The sequence below is a fragment of the Carassius auratus genome, chromosome 8 (genome assembly GCF_003368295.1).
Source record: "Carassius auratus strain Wakin chromosome 8, ASM336829v1, whole genome shotgun sequence".
NCBI classification, from domain to species: Eukaryota; Metazoa; Chordata; class Actinopteri; order Cypriniformes; family Cyprinidae; genus Carassius; species Carassius auratus.
This window is the reverse complement of record NC_039250.1, coordinates 22,625,860-22,647,169: the sequence shown is the minus strand read 5'-3', so window position 1 is coordinate 22,647,169 and position 21,310 is coordinate 22,625,860. Positions and strand designations below refer to the sequence as shown.

At 35.7% G+C, this 21,310-nt stretch overlaps 2 protein-coding genes across 2 annotated transcripts in view; one reads left to right on the top strand and one right to left on the bottom strand.

Annotated features, from left to right (window-relative positions):
• The window catches only part of ghra (growth hormone receptor a), a 30,725-nt gene extending 22,384 nt beyond the window's left edge, over positions 1–8,341 (top strand). The window contains 10 exon segments of the mRNA XM_026270357.1: positions 2,097–2,229; positions 2,730–2,896; positions 2,994–3,028; positions 3,030–3,072; positions 3,075–3,143; positions 3,146–3,171; positions 4,714–4,867; positions 4,993–5,083; positions 5,251–5,320; positions 5,859–8,341. Of these exon segments, the coding sequence (XP_026126142.1) occupies positions 2,097–2,229; positions 2,730–2,896; positions 2,994–3,028; positions 3,030–3,072; positions 3,075–3,143; positions 3,146–3,171; positions 4,714–4,867; positions 4,993–5,083; positions 5,251–5,320; positions 5,859–6,782 (1,712 nt within the window). The 3' untranslated portion in view covers positions 6,783–8,341.
• A 7,111-nt stretch (positions 8,342–15,452) lies between these two features.
• Positions 15,453–20,533, bottom strand: LOC113107684 (selenoprotein Pa). Its single transcript, XM_074559924.1, has 5 exons — positions 20,174–20,533; positions 19,056–19,283; positions 18,685–18,894; positions 18,471–18,588; positions 15,453–16,978 (listed from the first exon to the last, which is right to left on the bottom strand). The coding sequence occupies exons 2-5, from the start codon at positions 19,256–19,258 to the stop codon at positions 16,478–16,480; spliced, it is 1,032 nt and encodes a 343-aa protein (XP_074416025.1). The 5' UTR covers positions 19,259–19,283; positions 20,174–20,533; the 3' UTR covers positions 15,453–16,477.
• Between the last annotated feature and the right edge of the window lie 777 nt (positions 20,534–21,310).

The following is a 21,310-nucleotide window of genomic DNA, read 5'->3' as shown; positions in this document are numbered from 1 at the left end:
ATATTGTATAGTATTATTACAATTAAAACAAGTTTCCTATTTTAATATATTTTAAAATATTATTTTTTCCTCTTATGACACAGCTGAATTTTGAGCAGCCATTACTCCAGTCTTCACTGTCATATGATTCTTTAGAAATAATTATAATATGCTGATTATAAATGATGAAAGCAAAACCTTGATACATTTTTCCAGGGTTCTTTGATGAATTTTTTTTTTTTAAAGATAAATAGAAATAATTTACGCAAAAACACTGCTTGTATAATTATCAGAAAAAGAGATTATGGTGAAACATCCCACAAACAATTTGTGTTCTCTGCTTAATATTATGGGAGATTGTTTTGTAGCAAAGAAAAAATATGATTTTAATTTATAGTCTGTTTTCTCATGAGGGCACCTGGTTTTATTCTTCATAGTTTACCTCATAAAAAGCATAGCCAAAGCACATTTTCCACTTGTACCACACCCAATTTGTTTGTGATAAAAAGTTCCCAAACTGACATCTAACACAGTTGAAACTGGTCCCGAAGTTGTCATTTGGCATTTTTACAGCTGCTTTTGCAACATCTTTTTGTTGAGCAAATTGTGTGTGTTCGAAGACCGTTGTGCCTTTCCAGCACCAAACCAAATATTGACCAGGAACAATTTACTGGTGATAATGTCCCTATCTGTTCTGTCCCCATCCTTTCCGCAGTGGCCCACAAATCATCTTTTCATCTCAGACCTAATCGCTACCATAGCAGACTCTTTTATTGCACATGCCGGAATTTAGCGGAGGTGGGAGTAGCAATAACAGAGTTTTGGGAATCAGAAAGGGGAAGAGAGAGAGTTCTAGACACAGAGAAAATCCAGACTAAAGCTTTAGTGTCTATTAGTGATTCAGGTAGCGCTGTGTCTTTCTCATATGTGGTTCCTTTTTTATTAATACATGGTACACAAAAGGAGCATTATGAAAAAAATTATGTAGTTGTAGCACAGCAAAGATTTTTATTAAATGATGACTAAGAATGGCTGAAAGATATTTTTTCTTTAATTGGCTAATATAAAAATTATATACTATTTAAATAAATTCAATCTGTATAAATTAAAAACACTTAAAAAATTAAATTGTATTTAAGTGGGCATTAGATAATGGGAAACATAATCTAAATGTAAAAATCAAGTGCACAATTAAAGATCCAATAATTATAAATTTCTTTGTTGAAGTTGTAATATCTATTATCAATTACTATAGTGGTACCAATATATTGTGCATCCCTGGTTTTTGTCCTTTTCAGAAGTTGTTTTAGAAGCATTATGTATCGATATTTATCATTGTAAAGTGATTTTGAAGTAGATTTGTTTTTAAAATCATTTAATAATGTGATTTTCTCATTGTAGTAATTCAGCACACCTTCATAAGCAAGGTTTGTGTTTCCGTTTTATGTGTATGTGAATGCATTCTTGTGAACTCACACACTTAAGTCACTGGAAATCCCTTCCCCACATGATCAGTCCTGACCAGTGTCACTGTGGAGCAGTTTTGTTGCGCTCAGCAGCTGTGGGATGGGGGAAATACATCTTGTTGTCACCAGACGCGGGCTAGACGAAGGAGAATATGGAAAAATGGGTGTGTAAGGGATCCTCAGCAGAAACGTTTCTTCAGAGTAAATTAGATTTTTTAACAGCCCTCTCCATCCCCAAAGCCTCTATTAATTTAACCTGGATTTACTCTTGCAGTTACAATTTAGAAACACTGTTGTAGAAAATCTTGATACCTTTAGCCGATTTGGTGCCACGTGCAAGCTCTACTGATTTATACTGCAGTTAGGAAAGGAGTGGAGAAATAGAGGACGAGAAATCAATTGCACCCTCCAAGGCTTATTTATGGCTGCGCAAAAGCAGAGGACGGAGAGGGCTGCTGGTAAACTTGGCACCAGAGGAGCTCAACTGCAGAGGACAGAGCTGACAATGAGCCAAAAGACAGCATACTGTACATACAGTACATACAGTGTATAATAAGAATAATTGATGTATTTATTTGTCTATCTAAATAATAATATATACAGGCTGTTCGTTCATTTTATAGCCCGTTCTATTTTCTCTTCCTGTTTCAGATCCAAGCAGAGGACCTCATTTTACGGGCTGCCGCTCCAGAGAGCAGGAGACCTTCCGTTGCTGGTGGAGCGCTGGGATCTTCCAGAACCTCACCGAGCCTGGGGCTCTCAGGGTCTTCTACATGACAAAACAGTAAGAGACAAACACTAAAAGACACAGACACAAGAAGCAGACCTTGCACTGTCACATGTGCAGCTAAAGAAAAGGCAAAATAGTATGTTTAAAGTTACACAGGACTCAGGAGTATGATAAGACTCATTCTTAAATAGGATTCAGGGTGTAGAAGATGACAAATCAGCCAATGTTTATAATATAATATAATATATTTAGTGCTGGGCAAAACATTTTTTTATCTTGTTATGCACAAAATTCAATAATGCATTCGAGATTAGTGTATTGTGCTCTTTTTAAATTTAAAAGTACTCCTATATGAACAAAAGTGCAATAACATTTGGTTTTCAAACACTTTAAACAAAAAAGGGGCTTTTTTACAGTAGTATTCCTTTTACATAGTAGCAGTTAAAATATTTATTGTAAATCTCAAATTATAACATTAAATATACTGTACTGAGGTGTCTAATATTTCTATACATCTAATAAAATTGTTTATTTCTTCATTGACTGTCATATAGTGCCCTCTCTGAGTGGCAGGAGTGTCCAGACTACACACGTACTGTGAAAAACGAGTGCTACTTCAACAAGACCTTCACACAGATCTGGACCTCCTACTGCATTCAGCTGCGCTCAGTTCGTGAGAACATAACCTATGATGAGGCCTGCTTTACGGTGGAGAACATAGGTGAGTTTATAGCTGTGAAACTGCTCCATGGCGGTTTACCCAGTTACAGAATGATCTGTGCTGCAGGTCTGACTTCAAATGTTTTGTGACTTTTCAGTGCATCCTGAGCCGCCAATTGGGCTGAACTGGACTGCTGCTGAATGTGAGTCGCTCAGGGTTGCACTATGACATCCTTGTGCGTGGGCTCCCCTCCCGTCAGCAGATGTGCAGATGGGCTGGATGAGCCTGGAGTACCAGGTTCAGTACCGGTCAGAAACAACTCCCACTGGGAAATGGTATGTCTTTAAATGTTTCTAGCAGCTATTAAAGTAACAGTGTTATGTGTGGGAGAGATTCAATTTGATTAAAAGCCATACACATGACTTATAGTCACAGATCTTTTTTGCTTTGAACTGTCACCCAGCTACTGAAATTGCAGTATTTAATCTATCTATCTATCTAGCTAGCTGTAGTGTCCTGGTAAAAGATTGTAAAAGCAAGCATAAATATACAAATGCTGCTTAAATAATTTATCATTCACGTTAATATATTAAAACAAACCTTGGTTACACTTTATTTTAATCTGTCCTTATTACAATGTAATTAATTTACATTTAAGTATTAAGTAATATTAATAAAACTACATGTACTGTACTTGGTGGTGTATGGTTTAGGGTTAGGATGCGGGTTTGGTTTAGGGTTAGTTGCATGTAATTATGCATCATTTATTGTTATTACTATAGTAAGTACAGTACATGTAACTTGTAACAAGGGCATCATCAAATTAAGTGTTACCCTAACCTTTAACATTTTTATCAGCCATTGAGGGTTAAAAATGAGCAGAGCTGTGGCATGAAATACTGTAGACCTAGAGAAGCCATCTTTAAAAGAAAGTTTATGGAGTTCATCGAACCATCACAGAACATTCTGAAGCTGTTTTGATCTTCCTCTCTTGATGTACTCCCAGGCACTGCGGTGGAGGAAATTGGCTGTACCACGCTATTTATTGTATTCTGAGAAATACAATTTGTGTTGGAGACACATTGCAAACCAGTGTTCATATACTCTTTCTAAAAGGGTCACCGCTTGTCCAGAGCAGTCATATGTGCTCTGTAATTCAGGCTTAGTTCTGGGACATCTTTGCATCTGGCAGGCTCTTCAGGGGCTCTCTCGGTTTACACTCCCTGACAGCCACGTTCTCCCGGCCTGCCCAGCGGTCCTGCCCAGCCTGAGCAGACACACGAAAAACCACACCGAGCCACATGTTTAATCACTGCCGTATGTTGGCAGGCCTGAATAGATCAGAGGGGAATGATTCACTGTTACAATTATTCCTGTAGGCCCTCTGCTGAGGTCACATACAAGCACATTCGCTTTTTGGGGTCCTCAAGAGAGTTTCAGATATAAACTTTAGGATTATTTTTAGTGAGGTTCTTGACAGTTATTCCCTTTGTGGGTTAAATATAGCTAGATTAGTACAAAAATGTAAGGCTTGGAGGAGAACAAATAAATAATATTGTTGAGAAAAGCCCCTCAAAGGAAGTCATTATGTTATTATATATGCATTGAAAAAGTGGCTTTAAATATTGCTTTATTTACATATCATTGCCCTACAGTCCACTGTAATCCATTTAGCAATTTGTCAACTAAATGAACATTAAATCTGTTTACCATTTCTCAACACATTAAATTGACAGTCCTGGGAAAAAAACGTACAGTTCTTTCCACATATCGATTTTTCTCTTTGAGTAAATGTTATGGCTCACAAATGCTAGTTAATTGCTCAATCCCTTGTTAAGTGCTTTTCATATTCACTTTTTCGTCATTTCTTATTGCAGCTGGACCTGGAGAGTGGCACACAGCAGTCCATCTACGGTTTACATACTGACAAAGAGTATGAAGTCCGGGTGCGCTGCAAGATGACAGCCTTTGACAACTTTGGTGAATTCAGTGACAGCATCATTGTGCATGTGGCACAGATACCAAGCAAAGGTTAGTCGACGCCAGACACTTTACTTGTTGTTCGCACAAAGTGAAAGCAGCTGTGCAGCTCAACCATCAGGAATCAGTTAAGCAAATTGCTCCAGGGTAAGAAAACACCATTTCTCTTCGCACAGAATCAACGTTCCCGACGACGTTGGTGTTGATTTTTGGAATGATTGGAGTGGTGATTCTTCTTGTCCTCCTCATCTTCTCTCAGCAGCAGAGGTGAGTTTTTATTAAAAAAATGTAAGATTAATATTTTTTTATTTATTTTTTTAATGTTTAGCTATAAGCTGGGAATTGCTCTGTCTACACAACCCCTGGAACAACACAGAATTACAAATGCATATAATGATTTTCATTTACAAAATTTTGCTAATTTGTTTTCACAGGTTGATGGTAATATTTTTACCACCTATTCCTGCACCTAAAATTAAAGGCATCGACCCAGAGCTGCTGAAGGTAATTCTGCATTAAACATGTACAACTTTACATGAACATGTACTTTATTTTGTTAATTTTTTAATAAAAATTAAATTTGTAATTGCAAGGAATGTGTAATGCAGTATATACAGCATGGCAAATTTATTGTCCAGTGTCTTAAATAAGAATTATTTAATTATTACTGAAATGATTACGCCTCTGTGCAAATTTTCCATGAGTTTTAAAATGGCATGAATCACTGCAGAACTTGATTGTTTTGAAAAGGTCAAAATTGTTGACATGTTGTGGGTGTTATCCCATAATTATTAAAATCTCCAAAAAAGCTTGGGGACTTGTTAATTAAACAACCCTCGTACTCCATTTTTAGAGTGATGTGTAAGCATGAAACAATTAAACCCCAAGAGCAATCGAAAACAAACACACCTATACCCACATAATAATGTAATGTAGGACATACAAATGTTTTTGAAAATGATTAAGTGTAGTTTTTTTTTTATTTTTTTATAGCACTTATTTCCTATCTAATAACAGCATATATTCTCTCTTTCACTGACAGAATGGAAAGCTTGACCAGCTCAATTCTTTGCTGAGCAGTCAGGATATGTACAAGCCGGACTTCTACCATGAGGATCCATGGGTGGAGTTCATCCAGCTGGACCTTGATGACCCTGCAGAGAAGAATGAGAGCTCTGATACACAACATCTGCTGGGCTTGTCCCGCTCAGGCTCTTCTCACGTCCTGAATTTCAAAAGCGACGACGATTCAGGTCGTGCTAGCTGCTACGACCCAGAAATCCCAAATCCCGAGGACTTGGCTACCCTTCTGCCTGGCCATTCCGGACGGGGAGATAACCACCCACTGGTTTCCAGAAGCAGCTCGTCCATCCCTGACCTTGGCGTCCAACAGACATCAGAAGTTAAGGAGACGCCCATTCAAAAGCAACCCGCTGTGCCCAGCTGGGTTAACATGGACTTTTATGCCCAAGTAAGCGATTTCACACCAGCAGGAGGAGTGGTGCTTTCACCTGGACAACTGAACAGCTCTATGGAGAAAAAGAAGGAAGAAGAGAATGAGAAGAAGATACAGTTCCAGCTGGTTTCCGATGGAGCCTACACCTCAGAGAACACAGCCAGGCAACTTTCCGCCAACGTGCCGTCCAGCCCTGGTCCTGAGCAGGGGTACCAAACATTTCCAACCCAAGCTGTTGAGGGGAACATCTGGAACGGGGAGTACCTGGTGTCCACCAGTGATTCCCAGATGCCTTACCTCCTTCCTGAAGCTCCTCCATCCCCCATATTGCCCCCCGTGTCAGACTATACTGTGGTGCAGGAAGTGGATGCCCAGCATAGCCTCCTCCTGAATCCTCCTTCCTCACAGCCTGCGATATGCCCTCACAGCCCAAACAAACACCTCCCAGCAATGCCAACCATGCCCATGGGATATCTCACCCCAGACTTTCTGGGAAACCTGACCCCGTGAAGGAACTAAAAGGTGCAAAGTTCATGGTCTTGTTGTACTGTACCTTCTCACTGCTGGAAACCAAAGTTGCATGAATGGCGCGACACGGGATGGAAATCCTGCACATTAATTTTCTCTGCTGTACGCTACAAAATGGAAGGAGCTGAAAAGGTTTATTTTCTGTTAGCTGTTGCAGTAGTGCTACGCTAGCTCGCCAAGAGAGTTTAAATGTGTTAGCATTTTACAATCAGAAACATCAGCTGGTTACATGCAAAAAAAAAAGAAAAAAAAAAACACTACAGAAATATGCTCGCTTGCTGTGTCAGAGAACCATTTAGAAAATGTGTTTATTTTATTACAAAGATACAGATCTAGAGCTACAGTGGCATTGGGATGAAACAGATTCAATGAGATAAATCCAAGCATATCTTTAAACTAAATTGTTTACACACAAGTGAAAGTCGTATCGCTTTACTGTGATTTCCTCAACCTGGATTTGCTCGCATACGGAATTTTACAAATATTCCATTGCATCATATTAAGGTTCCCAAAAATATTTTTCTTGAAATCAAATTATTTGAGTTTTGTGGACGAGTCGATATTTTTTTATCTTGTTAAGGGAACCTGCTTCCTCAGATTTATGGGAGCCGTTTTGAGCGCTGCATCCGTTCTGCACATTTCATCCTCTGCCATAGCCAGATGGATAAACTCAGAAAAATGAACTTTTTCAGTATGCTAAAACACTAAAAAATATATATAAAATATGAGTATATTTGAGATCATTACTAGAAAATGTTGAGACTATTTTTTGTAATTATATTAGCCCACTGAACAAGATGTTACCTTTGCTTGTTCAAAAAGTGACAAATGAACTTGTCTTTATTTGTATTAATGTATCCAGGGGAATTGTGAAAAGACGGCGCTTGTAGAGTCTTTGCTGTGCAATGCAAACTGTATGGCAAGTTTTCTTATGTGTTACCTTTGTGCATGTAGCAGTTTTATATTGAAGAAGACACTATAAATGTATATGTGCATTTACAATGGGAGTTACATTACAGGATAGCTGGGAAAGATGTGCCAATTTTTGGACTTGTTTTATTAGACAAAGACTTGCCATTAAATAAGGCTATAATTCTTGTCAGGACAGTTAATTGTGTGATGTCCTCTAGAAACAGCACCACAGCCTCAAAAGCTGCTTTTAACTACAGCTCTTTTATGAAATCATGCATTATAATAGAAGAAATAATAACTGGAGAATTAAAAACTTTTTTTTTTATTTACAACAATTGACTTTCAAGAGTTCTCAAGCCACCCAGTCTGTGAATTTCTCACAAATGTAATTCTGTGCTGTTGATAAGTTTGTACAGAAAAAGTATTGCTTGTTAAGTTGTATAGATGAGCTTATTTTGAGCGCTTTGTGACTCTTACGTGTTCTCTGTTTTTAGAGGATCACAGTAGAGGTATATGATGGTTAAGAAGGAGGCTTTGGATTTGGTTTGCCTATGATCCTTGCATACTGGCTCCTGATTTGTTCTAGGTGTCTATTGTAGTTGCAGACTTGCAGTGCCTTCCAAAAGCAGTTAATTTTCTTCTGATTTTGAATTGATTTATTTGTGCCCCCAAAGTGTTTGATTTTTATTCAAATTTTTAGGTTATTTGTGCCCCAAACTTTAACAAGTATATTAAAGGTACACCGCCAGTTTGGCAAATCATTTGACACAATGAATTGCACTTAATGATTAATATTGCATATTCCAACAGAAGCTAAAGGAATAGTTCAGTAGTTCAATTCAATCTATATTTAAACTGATTCTTAAGGCAGATCACAGCCTCATCATTTACTAAAACAAAAGAGAATGACTTTAAAGACCCATAAACCCATTGTGTGATGAACAAACCAAAATTGAAGCTGTTATTCAGTGATAATGTTCAGCTCCATTGAGACTGGGTCATGAACACGCTTAAAAATAAAAGGTTCCACAAAGAACCTTTCAGTGAACAGTAACTAAAAGAAATTTTTTAGAATAAAAAAAAAAAAATTAGATAGATAGATAGATTTCTGCATTTGAAAGGTTCCATGGATGTTCAAGGTTCTGCATAGAATCCTAAATGCCAAAAAATAATCTTTATTTTTAACAGTGAAGTCAGTCAGTTCTGGAACAATTCAGGGATGACTTGTTGTATAGTCCAATTTGTAAACCTAAAATAACACTCTACAACAACATGAGAGTGCATAAAAACAATGGCAGAATATTGTTTTGGATGAACTGATCTTTGTAAAAGAGTTCCCATCTTGATTTCTCACAAATGTATCGTGCTGTTGATGTTTGCAGATCTGTAAGTTGTATAAGAGCTTATTTAGCGCTTTGTGACTCAGTTTCTCTTAGTATGAAAAGGTTAAAAGGACTTTATTTTTTGCCTAGTTTGCATACTGGAGATCTTAAGGATTTTTGTAGTCTATTGTAGTTCAGCTTGCAGTGCCTTCCAAAAGCAGTTAATTTTCTTCTGATTTTGAATTAATTTATTTGTGCCCCCAAAGTGTTTGATTTTTATTCAAATTTTTAGGTTATTTGTGCCCCAAACTTTAACAAGTATATTAAAGGTACACCGCCAGTTTGGCAAATCATTTGACACAATGAATTGCACTTAATGATTAATATTGCATATTCCAACAGAAGCTAAAGGAATAGTTCAGTAGTTCAATTCAATCTATATTTAAACTGATTCTTAAGGCAGATCACAGCCTCATCATTTACTAAAACAAAAGAGAATGACTTTAAAGACCCATAAACCCATTGTGTGATGAACAAACCAAAATTGAAGCTGTTATTCAGTGATAATGTTCAGCTCCATTGAGACTGGGTCATGAACACGCTTAAAAATAAAAGGTTTCACAAAGAACCTTTCAGTGAACAGTAACTAAAAGAAATTTTTTTAGAATAAAAAAAAAAAAATTAGATAGATAGATAGATTTCTGCATTTGAAAGGTTCCATGGATGTTCAAGGTTCTGCATAGAATCCTAAATGCCAAAAAATAATCTTTATTTTTAAGAGTGAAGTCAGTCAGTTCTGGAACAATTCAGGGATGACTTGTTGTATAGTCCAATTTGTAAACCTAAAATAACACTCTACAACAACATGAGAGTGCATAAAAACAATGGCAGAATATTGTTTTGGATGAACTGATCTTTGTAAATGACTTCCCATACTTTGCTATTTACGGACATCACAGAACACGGCTGATCGTTCCCTGTTGATGTTCTGCCAGATCTGTACAGAGGCCATAAGCAGAACCTGCATGTCTAGGGCAGACTTTGTGGTCAGTTTTCTTCCTTAGTATGCAAAAGGTCTAAAATGTACTGTTATTTTTAACCTGCACGTAGTTTAACATTCTGGAGAACTTAAGGAGTTCTTGATAGTCCACAAGTAAATTCTGGAGTTAATCTCAGATCCACAGATTTGTTTACAGAGAAAAATCAATTTAAATACAAAACTTCTTTAAATTGCTTTTGGAGGGTAGTGTATGTGTTCTCATAATAACAGCTCAGGCTTATCAAGTGTATTGTTTGATTTAATAATTTATTTAGAGTACAATTTGTCTGTTCTATTGTACCACAGTAGAATGAAGTGCCATAATTATGATGCTGAGCCTTTGTTATTGTGCGAACACACAGATACACCGAAGACATATGTGACCAAAAAACTGTTGAAACAGTGAGCTGGAGGGAAAGACTTGATGCTGAAGCTCATATTAGAGATATATGTAGTGTAGATACTGCAGTAGAGATGAAAAAAAATGGTACAGGAGAAAGTATTTAGCTTTTTCTTATATTGAGCTGGAGAAAAAGAAAAAAAACCTGTTAAAATATTTACTTTTATATTATGACATGCAGAAATATTAATTATTATATATATATATATATATTTCTGTTATATAAAACTGATTTTTAATGGCCTATACTCTATGTGCCTCCACACACACACAACCGGACATAAGCTAAATCAGTGAGGATAAGGAGTAACGATTTCACTTGGGAAGTCCTGCACATGTTTATTTTGTGTATATATGATTCATAGTAGGCCTATACATGATGTAGTCAATCTTAACACTGTGGGTAGCAACATGCCATTCTTCTATATGTAAAGATATTGCCTTATTGAGAAATATCAAGTATTATACAACTCTTCTGCTGCTGCCATTGCTGTGAAACCAGCATGTTCATGTTTTAATGGAAATGTCTTAAGCTCTCATGATACGTGGTGTACGATATGCATTTAAGCTTCGCTGAATGTGCTGCTCCTATCGCTTTCCTTCTCATGTAGCATTTTCTTATGAATCTCTGTCTTTTGCGAAATTCTGAAAATGCATAGGCAGTTAAATGCCTGTCTGTACATGCAAGTTGACGAATGCAGATGATATATAGACATGCTAGTACATTTAATCTTCTGTACGGTTAGTCCTGTATGTGACTAGATCGTTTTTGGAGCAGTTTTGTGCCAATTTTTGATCAAATGATGTATTTGCCTTATTGATGCACACTGCTGAGCATTACTAGAGACATTATAAAGAACTTGATTCAGGTTTGTTATTGAAACGTTTGTACAGTTTGCTATTTGGAAATGGTTGAATTCCTCATACCTCAGATGATCTTAATTTTCAGCATTTGCTTTGTTCTGTTTTCTTCAATTTCATAACGATAGCTTCAAATTATTAGATTATCTGTAGCCATATGCTGATGGTTGTTTCATGTTTTATGTATAGACATGGACTGTTAAGTTCATCTTGTTGCAAGTAATACTAGTATACTGAATGTGTGTACTGTGCACTTGGGTATTACTGTGAAAATATATGTTTCGGCTTTTCAAGCATCATTTCCCTCAAGGTGAGGACGGACTGGTAAAAAATAAACAGAAATAGCCCTGAACACAAGATTGATTGGGAACAACAACTGAAAAAAGCCTCCAGCATGTTAACAAAATTCATTTTTAAGCAAGCAATAGAAGTGAAAGAAGAAAACGTGTTAGACTTGCATTATGGCAACCCAAGAGTCTACATTTATAAAGCAATATACCATAAAAATGAGTTCTACTAAACCTATAGTCCACAATATTGTTACAGATGAGGAAAAGTGTAGTGCCTTTTTAGTGCCTTTCTGCCTTTGTAGTGAATAGAAATGATTACAATTGAATTGTATTTATTATAAAATAAAATAACAGTTACTAACTTATTTTATTCATTAGAATTTTAAAATATGAATTATTTACAATATAACTTTTTACTATAAATTATTTTATTCATAAAAGATGCATTAAATCTATTAAAAAATATGACAAAGACATTTTTAGTATTGCAAAAAATACCATTTCAAATAAATGCTGTTCTTTTGAACTTTCGGTTCATCAAAGGATTGTGAAAATATTAAGCAGCTGTTTGCAACACTGATAAAAAAAATAAGAAATGTTTCTTGAGCACCAAATCAGTATATTGGAATGATTTCTGAATGATCATGTGACACTGAAGATTGAAGTAATGATGCTGAAAATTCAGCTTTTCTATCACAGGAATAAATTACTTTTTAAATAAAAAATTATAACTTTTTTATTACACTATTTTGTATATATATTCAAATAGCAAACAGTTATTTTAATTTGTAATAATATGTCACAATAATACTATTTTAATGTATTTTAAATCAAATAAAAGAAGCCTTGGTGAGCAAAAGTTAAATCTTACAGACCCCAAACTTCTAGTGCACAAATAAAAAATAAAAAATCTTCAGAAAACTGTGTGTCTATCTATCTATCTATCTATCTATCTATCTATCTATCTATCTATCTATATATATATATATATATATATATATATATATATATATATATTATAATATTAATATGATTGATATACTTTTTTACTTTTAATATACTATTGTTTCTGTGGTCTGCCATGGAGTTAATGGACATCATGTGAATAAATGAATCATCTTCCTTACACATAAATATCCAGTTCATAACACCTCAGGAAGTTGTCTTCATTCTCATTTCACAGCATTGTAAAGGAAAACAGGAACAAACTGTAACCTACAGCACAAGGGGTCCATTAGTACGATGTTGGCGTGATGTGTATGACAGACTAACTTAACTACATTATTGAGAGCCATGCTGTGGAGAAGGCCTGATGCATTATGAAGGCCAGGTCAACACCACGAAAGCCTAAATGTACCGGGAGCGAGGGGAAGAGCAGGCGTCCAGCAAGGACCAGATAGAAGCTCTCCGGTCTCTGCTAAGTGGATAGAGAAGCAGCAGGACCCCGGCTGATAGGGAAAGCAGATCAGGCAATTTGGCGAGCGGTGCATACTTAGCAACACTGCGTGAAGCTGATTGGATCTGTGTAGCCCACTCTCACAGTCCGCCTCTCAGGACATTGTAAGTAATTGGCCGTGAGTCTCTGCTCTCCTGCACTGGATCTTCAGGCCAATTAAGCCCATCAAAGCCACCCACCCTTACCATTTATTGCCTCGACTTGCTTGTTGACCTTTTGCATTGCATGCTTTGAACGGGAGGTTTGAGAGCTGACGTTTATATGGCATCTCAAGGGCTGTTGAAACGAGGGGAACGTCATTCTTGATCTTATGCTAAATGTTTCAGGGTCAAATTATTGCTTGTCCACACAACCCACAGTGCCCTTGCTGATTTGAAAACAATGAAACAGACAAGTCTGGTTACTATCCTGCAAGTCATGTGGTCTGAAAGAAACAGCTCATCTACTTCATGAATATTTTCACTATACTCTCAAGAAAAAAAGTACAAAGGTTAAAAGGTATATATTTACATCTAAATCGTACACATTAGCATTTTAAAGGGATATTTTAGCTACCTAAAAATGAAAATTCTGTCATTAATTACTCACATTCATGTCCTTCCAAATCCATAAAACCTTTTCATCTTCAGAACACAAATTAAGATTTTTTTTTTTTCTGACCCTGCACATAGACCGCAATGCAACCACCATGTTCAAGGTCCGGAAGGTAAGGATAGTAAAAGAGTCCATGACATGTGACATCAGTGGTTCAAAATTAATTTCATGAAGCTTCAACAAAAAAACAACAACTTTATTCAACAATTTCATCTCTTCCATGTCAGTCTTCGACACACGTTGAGGAGCATATCATGTGTGAAGGAAAATTTTCTTCTAAAAAAAAAACGAAAAAAAAACGCAACACACAAACAAAAGTGGTTATTATAGCCTAGTTAACTAACCACAAATGAACTATGATTTTGCAGCACTAACCATAGTTTAATAATGGCATTTGTAGTAAATATATGGTTATAGTAATGGTAAAAACAACTGTTAATAAAATAAAACCATGGTTAATTTTTGTACCCTTTAAAATAATACCGCGCCAGTGAGTTGTATACCTTTTTTCTGAGATTGTGGCACTAAAACGAAACTAGGGCTACAATTTCTTTGCTAAGTGTCGATGAATATCTCACTTATGAATATAACAGAATGAAACGGAAGGCATTTGGTTGTTCTGCTTGCTTTAGATTGATTTGGTAAATATTTATTTTAGTATTTATTTCGTAGAAACCCAAAGCCTGCAACCTAGACGCTTGCTCTTAATACTCCGAGAAATAAAAATAATTTGGCAATTAGGTGTTGCATGGCAGCGGTTAAAATATTTCATTTCTCCTTCACTTTCTCTCTCACGTTACCTGTGTTTTCTGCCAGGAGAGTGTGTTAAGTTCCACGACTAGAGACATCTGTGTGTCTAACCGGATCTAAAAGGAAACACTGCAGACAGCTCATGAGTGCAAGGTTTGGGAGAAAAATGTTGGAGAGGCTCTCAAAGGGAAGCAACACAGACGAAAAATGAATTAGTGCGCGCGCGCCATCTGTTGGTGAACTTCGGAATGACATAAAACCGTGAAAAGAACAGGTTTGAACAGGTTTCAGATTTTGTTATATTTTCCCTTTAAAAAATGTGTTCATTTGCTAATGATTTAAACGATTACAATCACGCTTAAAATAATATACATATACAAATATGTCTAAATAAAATATAAAAGATATAATAAGTTGAAAATAATATAATTAAATATTTAGGTTACACTTTATTTTAAGGTGCAAGTTGAAATGTAATTGCGCAAGTACTGAGTACAAAGTGTACTTGTAGGGGTAGGGTTAACTATTATTACCACAAGTACATGTTACATTTAATAAAGACACTGTGAAATAAAAGGTTACCAATATTTATTCATCTTCAGAAAAAAAAAATTGTGTTAGCCTATATATTTTAAATGAATTCATGAAAATGTATTAATTATATTATTAAATATATCATTAAAATATTGTATTATTAAATAACATCTTAATAAAATATTTTATACTTTTTGAAAAATAATTTTTATATAAAAAAGTAAATAATGATTTAAACGATAAAACAAATAATCATATGTTATCTATTAATGTATAATAAACTCTTATAAGTAATTAATTCAAATTAATCAAGTTAACAGTCAAAGCGTAACATTTTGATTTACTGGTAGGATTATTTGTGTCTGTTCAATATATGTTAGGTATAAAAATCAAAGTAAGCCTTTTTGTTTGTTTGTTTGTTTTACTTTATTTGAGTTTATCTGAGTAACATGATTTTCCTTTGCGTTTTACATTCACATTTAATCGGCACCACAGCATACATTTTTTTCATACAGTTTCTCAGATCTCCCAGGTGATACTAGATTTTCCAGAAAACCTTCATTAAGTATGTAAAATGTTGCAAACAATCTTTCCTAAGATAACAACGACTTAACCTTTTTCAAGTTACTCCCTTGGTTACAAATTCCACTCTTATAATTGTGTAGTAAGAAAAAAATATTTTTGTGCATTTCCCTATAATCCATTAACAATTTTGTAATGCCAAATATGAAATACATTTCACAGTCCCCTTACAACATCTGTTCTAGTCACTAGAGGAATACAGATATAGATTAGATTTTTATTTAAAAACAGATATAGACTAGATAATTCAACAGTGTTTGGTCTTTAGGAAGAAACTTTTAAGATTGGAATCTCTCTGCCAGCTTTACCACCTCCATCTCCACACGGCAAAACTACAACATCTTACTGAATACCAGAGCAAAAAAAAAAAAAAGAGAGAGAGAGAGAGATTTTAATACCCCAGATGTTCATATAGGATAGCTTTGATTGGATATAGCAAGGGTTACAGGATGTTACATGACCTTTGCCCTCTGCTCTGTGTGGCCTAACATCAAACAGGCACCACTAGTGCATAGTTTCCGCACCTGCCTTCATAAAGGCCACATAAAGCATCTAGAGAAGAAAAGACACTAACATGATGAACCTAACACACTCTCAGTAGCAAACAGACACTGGACCCATTCAAGTTTGTTTGATGTAACCAAAAAAATATCCGAATCTAGTGCACATTTTGTAATTTAGATGTTCCTGAATGATTTCGCTTCCTTCTAACATAAACCAATTTGCTAATTGTTCCTAATGGGATGCCAAGGTCCAGTGCTGCCACACACTGAGGTGTAAATACTAGTTGGTAAGATTAAGCGAGAGCGTTGACCAGCAGTACGGGGTTCACTGATGTTTACGTGAAGCTATAAATGATCAGACAAGATTGTAACAAAGCCAACGGCCCTGTTTACTTCTCCTGTCATACTCAACTGGCGTCCCCTGCTGGTCAGGCTCAGGCTTTTTGCGACAGCTCTCATTCAGCTTGTGGGACGGGACGTCACTGTCAGGTCTCCCTGATGTGGTTTTCCTCCTTCAGGCCCTGTCAGTGTCAGGAGGCTGGAAGAGCCCCCTCACAGTGTCAGAGGCCTGCCACACGCCTGCTGTCGCCGAAGAGCTGTCGTCAGTGTCAGCATCAGCTGGTGGCTGGAGCGTCTGCCCCCTGCTGTCAGCTGTACTGAACCTTTCACCTAGTGTGCTTTGCTCAAGGCCGTTTCATGATTGGTGGCTCAACAGCTGCCTGACCGAAGTCAACCTGGACCAGCATCTGCTGACCCAAATCAACCTGCTGTTGGCCGTGGTGGTGATGGTGGTGATGGTGATGATGATGCCTGTGCCTCTCCACGCCGTCGGGTTGATGCCCTTCATGACCATGTCCTTGATGACCATGATGCTGTTCTCCCTCTGTTGTATTCTCATCTGTGGATTTCTTGCACTGTTCAAGTTGCAGTGAACTCTGTAATGACCAGAGGAAATGGCAAATTGAAAATACTCATAAAAAACAAAGCTTCCAAAAGTTTTTCTTTTTAAAAGATTCCATAAAAGAAACTGTTTGGGTTCTCCAAATAATCGCCGTTCAGTGAACAGTTCTTAGAAGACCTTCTGTGACAATGGACCATGAAACCATCATAAGGGTTGATTTATTGAAATTTTGTACATCATCTGGAAGCTGAATAAATAAGCTTTCCATTGATGTATGTTTTTTGGGATATGAGAATATTTGGCTGAGATACAACTATTTGAAAATCTGGAATATGAGGGTGCAAAAGAATCCAAATATTGAGAAAATTGCCTTTAAGCTTGTCCAAATGAATTTCTTAGCAATGCATTTTATTAATCAAAAGTTAAGTTTTAAAATATTTACTGTAGGAAATTTACAAATTTACAAAATATTTCTGCAATGTATTGTTGGCTATTGCTACAAATATACCTGTGTTACTTATGACAATTATTTTAATAAAAATAACAAAAACAAAACAAAAAAAATACTTTTATTAATCTAAAGATCCTTTTTCCATTATAAATAACTTTTTTGTGCAATGGAAAGGTTCCACGAATGTCAAAGTTTCTTCATGGAGCCATAGATTAGAACCCAGAAGAGAAAGAACCTTTTTTTACACATGCTTTTATTCTTATGTATTGAATGCATCACATATATTATAAAAACCAAAGCCTAAGAAAAAAACATTTATATTAAAAGTAAATGTTTAAGTTTTCTGTTGTTGTTTTAGGATATATACCCATTAAATAATAACAGTAGTAAAACATATACAGAGAAATAACAAATAAATGAACAATATGAATACCAATATCTGTAATTAAAAACAACAGTTTAAAAAAAGTATATTGTTCCTAATGGGATGCCAAGGTCCAGTGTATATATTATGAATTTGTTTTTCTAAACGAAAAAAAATAAAAAAAATACTGGCTATTTACTGTATTTGATTGGGGGCCTCCTAGTGGGAAAATTAGCTATTGTAACGTAAATTCCCTGTGCATTTTGCATTCGCTTGCAAACATTCAAATCTACGGCTGTAAGGACAGACCTGCTGGTTATAATACAGTCTATGGAACAGACGAGCGAAATGTATTATAGCTTTCTTTAGCCCCACCTTCTTCCCCTTATATGCTGCAGAGCGCACTTACGTAAACAAACAGACGCGTCAGATTATGATGGATGGAGGAAGATTTTGAGAGAATAAAATAATAGAGCACAGATTATACAGACTTCTTTTATGGTACATTTATGTGCTTTTTGGATCTTGACTATTTATCTAATATCATTCTCAGCACCACGTTTAGTAACATGAGGGTGAGCAAATGAAAATAACGGAGAGAATTATTATTTTTTTTATTCTGGTCAGGTTTATAACTGGGGTTGAGCTAGGTTTACAGAAAGCAAATATTATGTATATTACATACTATATGTATAATAACTGCTGTTTTACCTCGATGCTGCATTCTCCACAAATACCATCACAATAAGTAAGTCTTATGGCCTCCTCCACATGTGGGTGGCTCAGGATGGTGTAGGGAAGAGACAGATGGTAAGTGAGTCGGCCACACCTGGTAGTAAAAGGTGTTTAATGGAATATTATTATTAAAGTAGTATAGTGATCATGTTCATTAGGTGAATTGAACTAGATGAGTGGTGAGCCAAACCTGTCATAGACCAAGATGTCGTCCTTCTCAGCATTTACTGCCTGCCAGATGTCCGGCTGACTGAGGTCCTGGGCGTAGAGGGTGATATTCATCAGTCTTTCTTTGAGCAAGTGGTGCATCTCCTGGGACCTTTCATCTCGGTTGTTTACCACCATGTAGTTTATACTTACGTAACCTTGGTTGTCTAACTTCAGGAGCAAGTCATTGAGCCTTGAAGAACATTCAACAAGTTGGATTAAATAAATACACATTGTACATAGAGAACACTATCAAGAATGTGACCAGATAAGGGTTTGAAAAACAAGGTTCTCATCAACGTTTTCTCTGATATGTTTGAAATTATTAGTATGAGGTAAAAAGTCTGCATTCACTTTGAGGCTTGCTCTATGCAGAACAATCAGCTGGCCTGGAGGAAAGCCACCACTGTCACATGTCCAAGAGCGTTCTTCATGGGCTCCTCCTCTCCGATCTTCCACACAGGAGGAAGTTTGCAGCGGGCTCCGTCTGTTTCGCTCTCTGCACTGCAGCCCGCCAGCAGGCAGAGAGCCAGGGTAAGGCTAAGTGCCTTCCACATGACTCCGAACAACAAACCCACTGACCTAAACACAAAGACCAACAGTTTGTCTCATATCCATAAAACAAAAGAACACATTTGAACTGTAAAATGCTGATACAGTTCCAACTTGACAATCAACAACAAACATTTCTAATATGTATTGTGTTTTGTGTGTGTGTGTGTATATATATATATATATATATATATATATATATATATATATATATATATATATAAACACACACATACATTATATATATATATATATATATATATATATATATATATATATATATATATATATATATATATATATATATATATATATATATATACATAAAATGTTTCTTTTATTATTGATTTGATTTCTATATTCAAATGTCGCAGCTCTAAAAAATATACTGATATAAAAAATATAATATAATATTTGTATAAAATAAATTTTTATATGTTTCACAGTACATATTGTTCTAAAGAAGCTTTACAGGAAACCAGAAAAAATGGTGCAAAACAAAAGGGAACCTCTGCAGGGGAATAGTCTCTTTTGACTCAGCACATATTGAAATTACTGTCCATGCAGCAGTTATATAACCATTTTGTTCTTGTATTGGCCATATAATAATCATGTACCTGTAATTACGGTAATTAACCCTGATTTAGTGATCAAAGTCAATGAAAGCAAGTTTAGGACAAGGTCCATAGTACATCCAGATGCTACTAAGGGACATTGTAAAGAGTTGTAAGAGCCTAATTAATGTGCAAACTAGTTTTAAATTATGCATTAATAGCTAGGCTACATTAAACTTGAAGTATATTTGAATACACCAAAAAATGAATAAGCAATGCAAAGAAGATGTTTTACAAAGCTGCTGGAGAAAAAAAAAATAAAGAAATCAAAAAAATATTATATCTCATAACTGATGAGTGACTTACTTGTTTTACTTGAGAGTCTTCAGCAGCGATACTTTCTGAGCTGTGTTCTAGACGAAAACAACCCACTCCCACACGGCTCCTCCTATTTATACTCCTCTTGTTTTTCCCAACTGAAAGCGGGGCAAAGGTCCCTCTGTCCCTGTTTCAAAAACTTTAATAGCTCACGTATTCACCCCAGGAGTTACACGCATCAGCAGTAAATATCTGTAACCTCCACAATGTGTTTTGAGAGGACACGCCAAAGCTTGAGCAGAGAAAAAAAAAGAAGGTCTAAGTGGATTAGTATTGGAATGTGTCACTGCCAAAGTCTGTTTTTTATTTTCTCTTTCATTTTTTCCATTCTAAAATTTTCATTTCTTCACACATGTCCCTTTCATAAAAAATAAAAAACTGATAGCAAAGTTACTCTTGTTTTTGCCACAAAAAAATTAATGAAAAATGTCCAGATAGTAAACAGTTAACGAACACTGCATTCCAGACTTCTGTTTCCCTAAGAACTGAAAAGTGGGGGGCTGGGTGCAACACTGAAAAGAAATTACAACCAATTATGTATCAGATCATTGTGTGCAACATGGTTATCAAAGCATTCATTTGTACAGAATCAATGATCATTTTATTTGCATGGTTCTCTTAACATCCTGTAATTTTTGTTTGTGCAGCAGTGCACAGCTGGGTTAGTGTCAGCACTTTTCCTGCTGAGATCAAACTTTGAAACTTCCTGTCTTTTTGCTGAACTTTGATAAACCCTGTTTTTCAAATTCGGTAAAACTGGAAAAACAACGATAGAGTGCATTTTCAAGACGTGTTTAAAACTTGCATAAACATCCAAAAACCTTTTTATAAACATTCAAAGACAGTCTTAAGACTGTCTTATGTTTTATAAGTAATCAATTTGTTAATGTTCATTATCAGATCTCATGATCATGGAGGACAGTTTGACCTCCTAGTGATGCACTTTAGATGCAGTTAATATACATTTTACTGATTACTGCTAGTTAATAGTTAACTTCAAGAAGGTGTTATGAAATCATTTAGTAGATAAACTAATTCTCGTAAATCTTGACAATACATTTGTATATTCTTAGTATATAGAATAAACTGTAGATCCAAGTCAATGTGTAACAAGTGCAACAACTG